Source organism: Raphanus sativus, unplaced genomic scaffold (assembly GCF_000801105.2).
Source record: "Raphanus sativus cultivar WK10039 unplaced genomic scaffold, ASM80110v3 Scaffold1001, whole genome shotgun sequence".
Classification (NCBI taxonomy): Eukaryota; Viridiplantae; Streptophyta; class Magnoliopsida; order Brassicales; family Brassicaceae; genus Raphanus; species Raphanus sativus.
Genome location: NW_026616315.1, coordinates 1 through 8019, shown reverse-complemented (window position 1 = coordinate 8019; position 8019 = coordinate 1). Strand labels below are relative to the sequence as shown.

Here is an 8019-nt window from a genome sequence, read left to right as displayed (position 1 = left end):
CCAGAACGGCTAGCAGATCCGACTCAAGTTCAAATTGGAACTGAAAGCGTCCATCTCCCAAGTCCGCTCCTATCGGTTTAAACTCTGTTTTCCAATGCTCAGTGAAGAAGGGAATAAGAGACCAGACTTTTTGGACCGATTTGTTTGTTACTCTCCCTATGAGGGTCAAGGAGTGCTTGCGGAGCAGTTCAGAGTTGTCAGGGAGGGGGGCTTTGACTCGAGCAGCGCGAGCCGGTTGCTGGATTCCGAGGTCAATTGCCTTCCCTTTTTCCGCAGAGGAGATACGTCGATGGGCCATTAGAGTAGGCAAGTGTAGCAGATTGCAGGATGAGAGTAGGGTTCAATGAACCGTATCAGGTAGTCTATTGCTTAGAGGAGACCCTTTGAGACCGACCTAGGGTTACAGGGTAGCTTTGCTTCCGGTGAAAGTGAGATGTATGTGCCTCTGTAGCTCGGTGATTGATTAGTTGATAGTGAAGAGGGATTTTAAGTGAAAAAGTTCCAGGAATCCCCAGAGACAAATTTCAAACAGTCTTAAAAGGTCTAGAGAGTACAGAGAAACCTCTGAATCTTCTCAAGAGTTGTGGTGATGCTACAGATTATGGAATGGTGAAGGTTAGATATCGTCATTCCTGTTCCTCGGAGTACATTCACGGCGATGACGGCGGGCCTATCGACCGGAGTCGTAGGCGGAACCCGGTGAGAAAGCGCCAAGAGCTGTCTTCGGACCGCTGTGTAATTCCCAAAGGGGGACTTTTTTGAATTGGCAGAGGGATATCAGAGTTCTGCGCCAATCAGAAGCGAGTAAACGAAGACAGATGGGAGGGTTGGGCAGTGGGACCACAGGTTAAGGACCTTTCTCGAGACTCGGGCCTGGGAGAGAAAGTTTTTTCTATTTCGAGATAATATTTATAAATGTTAAGAGACTACATTATATTTTCATCATCAAACTTGTGTTTTAGTTGGAGTTTGGGGTGACTTCTATCTCAAATATGGTTCAACGAAAAGTATAAGGAAAGCAACTCTTCTTGTTGATAACTTTTTAAGACTAGACTGAAAATACTTTGGACTTGTCTATCACCTTAATCTATAAAAAGTAATGCTACAAAACTGCAAATAAAAAAAAAAAAAAACTGGTCCATGGAACACACACAGAAGATTCATCATAGCGAATACATTCTTCAAGCAGATTTTAACTTGTTCGATGCTGCTGCGAGGCCGGAGAGTGTTCTGTGTCCAACGAACAGCAGAAACACTCCCAACAAAGATAGTGCCTTAAGCGTCGTGAACAGATCCAACTGCAGGATTCAAAGAGAATGATGATCATTAGGTTTTTGATGCACTGCTGTATAACCTTTAATAACAAGAACCGGTTTTGAGAAACTTGCCTTTAACCAGAAAAGCACGTAAAGAAGCAGAACAGCTCCGATGCCGCCATGGAAAAGCAAAGCGGATGTTGCAGCTCCAACCGATGATGGGAAGCTCTTTATGTTCACTCCCAACCGTGTCAGCTGAAACAGAAAATTAAAAAGTTTGCATGAGAGTTGTGAAACAAATGTAATGATGTATTTTCGGATTTGCGTCTCTGAATCTATTTACAAGCGAAAGAAGACTGACCCCGATCAGGAAAGCGATGAATGGGAGAACTATAAGACCCAAGAAAACTAGTGAAAGCTGCTTCGCGGGTAGCTTTTCAGGAACACGGAAGATGTGTGATATCTCAGCTTTTGGCCCATATCTTGAGTACAGGTCAGTAGGTTGTAGAGGAGGAAGAGGCGCCTTCTCTGGACGTGCTGGTAGGTCAAGTTCGATGTGGCCAATATTACTCAATACAGAGTTCTCCTGGTGAATGAAATGAAAAAATAACATTGTTCAAAATTCCGAAAACGTAAATAAACAAACTGCATTAGACCTGAAAGAGCAATTTACTTACCATAGAAGCATCTCCAATAGTTAGCTGGATCTCATATTTACCAGAAAGGTAGTACAGCTTCTCAACCAATCCAAGAAAATCCTGAAGGGGGGAAATTAACATTAACCATTAATATATTGCATTAAGAACGTCATTTCTTTCACCCCTAGCAAGATGAAGACGGGTCAGAGAATACTTTTCAACAAAAGTCATTCAAGACGTAGTTTAAGGAACTTAACTAGAACTAATTCAGCCTTCTTTCCAGAAGTTTTCACGAGAAAGATATGCTCGACCTGTGACTCATGTTTCAGTTTGAGAAATGCCTGCATGGAAGCAAGCACGTCAAGAAAATGTAAAGAGCAAAAACCATTAATGAAGTAGAATCGGGAATGAACAAACCTGGTGTGGCTTAAACACAAGGCCAAGTGGAGTAGTTAACTGGAATGACAGACGTAGCTTTTGGAGATGGTTTGCTGATAATGATACTGCTCCGTCTTTAGTTAAATCTAGCCTACAAAAAGGAAACCAAGAAACAAGATTATGATACGCAAATGAAGAAAGTTGCAAGAAATATGTTTTGTAAGTAACAAATGGTACAAAGATTCATGTCACATACGTTTTCTGAGATTCAACGCTCCCAACGTCACTATCAAGTATAGCAATTTCTGCGTTCTCAATGCTAATAGCTCCTGTGGCGGCAATAGGCACTTTTGTTTGAGCTTCGGTTATGTAAGCTTTTTCATTTGCCGACTCATCTAGCAAAATCTGCAGAAAACGAAGCGCTTATCATGTTCTTAACATGCATTGTATATGAAGTCTGTATGTAATATATACTAACAAGAGAAATACCTCAAATACAAAAGTATACTTTCCAACATCAAAGTTCTTCGGAAAGGAGTCAAGGAAGTACGTTGCACTGTCGGCGTCAAACTTCAGCTCCTGCGTCCCAAAAATGTGATGGAAACATGTACCGGGGATTAATGCAGAGAAAAGGGAATACTCACTAATGCGAGCTCAAATAGTCAGAGAAGCTACATTATTTTACCTGGTTGTTAATTACAGAGGAACCCTTTGAATTTAGAGCTTCTGTGAGCTTCACACTAAGAGCTGGTGCCTTAGAACCGAGTACAGTGCTAACTTTAACCTAGTTCCAGATAAAGAGAATAAAATATCAAAATAATATCCAAAACATGTAATTGCCCAAGGGTCAACTAGATTGAGTCGTTATCGAATATGAGAGAACTCTACAAATAACACGCGATCCTATGAGACTGAGCAATCTCTACCGACTAAAAATTCAACATCCAACCGGAAAAGCTCCACTTAACAGTTAACACTACTTCTGCCAAAAGTACCACTATCAAAGCTAGAAAATCCAAAGTTGAGAAGATTCTCCTTAATAAAAGCATTACCCCCAGAACTCTGAAGGAATTGTATAAAGGAAAATAACATCTCAAACTATGCTAGTCCTATCTTGATGAAAGTTTTGATGGGATACCTTCAGAGGCTCTTTCTTTGTCAGTGAAATGACAGTAGTTGGAAGAGATAAAATGAGTGGAACAGAGAACCTGAAATCATAGACAACAACCGTATCCCATATTATTGCTTTCATAAAATAACAAAGTTAGTGCGAGAGCATGAAAAATGAGCATCTTCTTGAAATTTCACAAGTGTTCGGGCTTTTAAACTTATACTGCAATCATTTTGTTCAAAATTCTAGGATGGAGGACCACACGCCCTTCAGAACATTTTTATATGTAAAGAGAAGCAGCTTTCTTCTATCAAAAGCAACTGCTAACACGGAAGAACGGAAGTAACAGTATGTCCTAGTATCACTCAACTCGATTTAAGGTTACTGAAATCTCGTCTAAGAAGTGTACTGAAATAAATCAAAGATAAATTGCATAAAGGGGGTATGAAAGTAGCATTGCCTGTTGTCTTCCAAACAAGCTAGTGCATCTATTTGGTTGAAGAAATCTTTGGCATCTCCAGGGATTCCAACACCAAGAAAGAACTTGGCCAACCCAACTATCTTATCACCTCGAAGCTGCATGAGAGAGAGGGAAAGCGAAGGTGAGTTATCAACACATCTGGCAGAATACAGGATACAAAGAAATATGATTACAACATACGTTCAATCCTGTGGACTCTGAAGCTGCAAATGACGTGAGCCCTCTAATTACTGATGCAGTTGTTGAGATCGGGCCTTCACTTCCATCGAAGTAAAATGTCCCGTCGTCTAATAGACCAAAAGAAATTAAAAATAAAAACTATGAAGTGACTGAAGAAAATCTCCTGTGCATAAACATAATATAGCGAGCAGCTTACTGCATTACCATATTTTTGGATACTGTCAAAAAGCTTCAGGATACCTGTCTTCAGTGTCTGGATCTACAAAATGACAAACACGAATGATCACATGATCACCTGACCAATTAATATCAACCAAACTACCAGATTTTTTAAAAAAGTAGGGTAGACATACATAATCATCAGAACACAATCGTTTATTTGGTTACTAAGAGATTCCAGAACCAAAAGTAAATCAACACTAAACCAACATACCGTAGTGATGTCTCACTCTCAAAGAAAATATATTTCTCAGAAAATCAGTAATCTAGTGCACCAAACTTACCAATGACTGATCAATCTCTGAAGGTGCTAATGAAATCACTCCAGCAAGAGTTTCGAAGGCTAAGCCTGAAGAGAAAAAAAAACTTATGTTTAGAAGAATGATTAAAAAGGGAAAAGTAATTTAAAAAGGGTTAATCCAATAAGAAATACTTACCAGCAGCAAAGGTGCTTGATTCCGGATTGTTGGAGCTGTAGCGCCATCTTCCATCGCTCTGGCTGAGACCCTGATACAAATTCACTAAATAAGCCAAAAAAAAACACTCGGAAAATAACTTAAGTAGTATGTATCATAGTAACATGTCAACTCTGTAGATACTTCTACTAGAGTCTTCAGATGATAATTCAGGAAATAGTGTAAAATGTAACATACTACAATTCAACAACAACAAATAGAAGGTGAGATAAACAAGTTCAAACCTTTACGGAACGGAAAATAGCTTCGGCATCTCCCAGAGTTAGATCAGTTCCAGAAAATTGCTCCTGCATATATGGAAAAAGCGTGGTCAGACCTGAAGCTAACAAAAAGGAAAAGCAGGAAGACAACAAAGCTATAGAATTGGAAAAAAAAAGGTAAAGTTATCACGATCACAGGTACGTACATTCTGTCAAAAAGATATCTTCATACTTCCGAGTAATGAGCGAAAACTAAGAAAACTCTCTTACAGTATATATTACCTTAACAAGCACCAAGCCTCTGACGGGATAGTAGAAGTCAAGCAATAACTTGGCATCTTTAGCGCCAGCTTGAAGCTTAGAGACAATATCCTTCAAAAAAGAGGAAAACAAAGAAAGAACACATGAACGTCACACTCTAGCTAGCCGCTTAAAAGGTAAAAAAAAAAGGACAATTGTTTTACCTTAGGAACATCTTCTCCAGATTTGCATTTGAGAATCCCATTAACGCTCAAAGCATAGAACACATCCTTCAGAGCAGAAGAAGGCGACGCAAGAACTTTAACCACATTCTCACAACCCGCTGAGCTCGGATCAGACTTCTTATCGATTCCAAGAATCTCCAAAGCCTTCAATGCTTCATACGCCTCCTCCAAGCTGATGATCATAACAAAACAAAACAAAAAAAACAAATTTAAACGAAATCAGTACAAAAAACCCATATTACTACACAACATAAAGAAGTCGTGAGCTTTGACGAGCAAATCAGTACAATGTGGTAAGAACATAACTTTAAAACAATGTAAGCACTACAACATGTAACATGTGTTGTTTTAGACCAAACCTTTTGTGGGGTCCATCGAGTGGTAGGAAGACATCGAGAGCCGCGGATCGGTGAGAGTCTGAAATCGGGTGAGGAACCGTAGCAGCATTGCAGATTGCTACGGAGAGTATCAACAAAACTAGGAACCGTGCTATACCTCCCTCCATCATTACTACTGCATTCAATAAATCAGAATCCAAAAACAATCACAGATCGAAACAAAACAACAGAAGATAGAAAAAAACGAAGCATTTTTAGAGGAAGGAAGTAGATCCGTACAGTGGAAAAGAAGCGGATCAGAAGATGGCGAGTCTCAGTAGTCAACGGGGGACTGTGTGGAGGTTTGAGAGAGCGTCGGAGGGAGCGATCTATTTGGTTTTTTGAAGGAGAAGAGATGAACCCATACGAGAGTGTCCACGAGTGTTGGTTTGATGACAGTAGCTGATATGACCGATCTACCCTCGGTTTACTAGTTACTACCATTTCGGCATTTTGGTTTGGTTTGGTTTGGTTTAGTAGTCTTGCGTTCAATATTCGGTTCAGAAGATGAAATCGGGAAATCGGTTACTATCCAAATTAATCTGATTCAAATTGCTCTCTGTTTGGTTCCTGAATAATTTCGGATAAAATATTAAATAATTCGAATTTTTTTTAGATAAATATGTCAGATAACTTAGAGCACTTCCATTAGTGTGTTTTTGGGAATATCTCAACAATTAACAAAATAGAAAAGAAAAAAATAAGAAAGAAAAAGGTAAAAAGTTCTCAGCACTTTCACATACGGTTTTCATATTTATTTGACAGGTGAATGGTTGTAAATAGTTGTAAGTGATTTAATTTTTTGAAAGCATTGAGTTTCAGTTGTACAATTTTCCTTATTTAGAATATTATTAATTTTTACTTTAGATACTTATTTGTAGATACTAGCTAGGGTGCTCTTAGGTGATTGTTGATATTTCAGATGAAATATATTTGAGTAACTTGGGTAATTAGAGTAACAAGAACAGTGGGAAAAAAGAATCCTTCAAAAAAAAAAAGAACACTGGAAATGACATGGAGTTTCACTATAGTAGGGCAAACCACCAATAGCCCTCAGCAAGCTGCAGCTTACTTTGTTCAAATGGCTAAGTGCAATTGTACACGATGGTCATTGATCCCTCCTCTGCAACAAGCCAAGAACAGAGGAGGGTATAAACATAAGACCATGTTGTTTTTTGCCAAGTCATTGTACTACTGATACGAAGCTCAATTTATTTAACAGAAAGAAAAAAAAAACAGCATTGCAGCTCTTAATTCATTAGGTTCACTCTGATTTAATTTGACATATGTAGTAGTCAATATAAGGTTTTATCTTTTCTGTATAAAAGCATGCTTGAAATCTTTTCTTGTTTAGATACACAAAAGCTTTAATCCTTTCTTGTTTTTGAAGCATTTACTTGAACTTTCAAAACACAGCAGCAGAATCCAACAACTAGTAAAATCGAAAGCATAAGACAATCTTTTGTAGCAATTATTTAAACAACCTAGCTAGTGATCTAAAGCTGCGCGACCAGATTTATCTGCAGCAACACTACCTTCTTCAGCATTCTTCAACGTCGACTTCTCCTTCAGAGTTGCCTTAGCTGTATCGTAAGTTGCGTGCAGCCCAAACAAGAAGTAGTAAACAAGAAGAACACCAGTCCAGATCCCAAACCTAACGAACGATTTTTCATCGATCGAACCAAGAAGAAAGATATTAACAGCGATCGAAGCAGAAGGCAACCACGGAACCAAAGGAACACCCCAAAGCTTCGGAGCCCTAGCTTGCGGCACAAGGAACTTCATCCCAACGGTAGACAAGAACCAAACAGCTACCGTAACGGCATACACAATCCAACCGTCTCTTTCCATAGCCCAATACACAGCGGTCGCGATGGAGGACGCGAGAATCAAACCTAAGAACATTAAGAACTTGTTCCGGTCACGTGAAGACGTTTCTCCCGTGACGTAATATCTCCTGACGAGAAGAGCCACCGCGACGAACATGAAGATGAAAAGTGTGGAGACGGACAAGAGGTCGGCTAAGATTTCTAGTTTTGTGAAGAATGCGATGAGAGCCGTCGCGGCAAGCATGACAACTGTCGCGTTGATCGGTGTTCCTGTCTTTGCGTTTACATGAGCTAGCCATGGTGGCATCATGTGTGCACGGGCGATGTGGGTCATGTACCTAGCTTGACCTATGGCTCCAACTAACAAAACGGTTGTCATACCTGCACAT

At 39.6% G+C, this 8019-nt stretch overlaps 2 protein-coding genes across 3 annotated transcripts; both read right to left on the bottom strand.

Annotated features, from left to right (window-relative positions):
* Positions 1 to 1010: 1010 nt before the first annotated feature.
* LOC130503532 (dolichyl-diphosphooligosaccharide--protein glycosyltransferase subunit 2-like) lies at positions 1011 to 6201 on the bottom strand. 2 transcript variants are annotated; one of them, XM_056998153.1, is made up of 20 exons: positions 6042 to 6201; positions 5784 to 5937; positions 5404 to 5596; positions 5222 to 5311; positions 4964 to 5026; positions 4701 to 4770; positions 4548 to 4612; positions 4249 to 4303; positions 4045 to 4151; positions 3844 to 3959; positions 3411 to 3480; positions 2958 to 3056; positions 2762 to 2851; positions 2529 to 2677; positions 2312 to 2423; positions 2152 to 2235; positions 1934 to 2014; positions 1618 to 1842; positions 1389 to 1511; positions 1011 to 1298 (listed from the first exon to the last, which is right to left on the bottom strand). In XM_056998153.1, the coding sequence occupies exons 2-20, from the start codon at positions 5930 to 5932 to the stop codon at positions 1182 to 1184; spliced, it is 2058 nt and encodes a 685-aa protein (XP_056854133.1). In that variant the 5' UTR covers positions 5933 to 5937; positions 6042 to 6201; the 3' UTR covers positions 1011 to 1181. The 2 variants fall into 2 exon arrangements, with proteins under 2 accessions (XP_056854133.1, XP_056854134.1); XM_056998154.1 differs by having other exon boundaries at positions 5784 to 5934; positions 6042 to 6187.
* Positions 6202 to 7164: 963 nt separating this feature from the next.
* Positions 7165 to 8009, bottom strand: LOC130503527 (cationic amino acid transporter 1-like). Its single transcript, XM_056998148.1, has one exon. The coding sequence runs from the start codon at positions 8007 to 8009 to the stop codon at positions 7290 to 7292; it is 720 nt and encodes a 239-aa protein (XP_056854128.1). The 3' UTR covers positions 7165 to 7289.
* Positions 8010 to 8019: the final 10 nt, after the last annotated feature.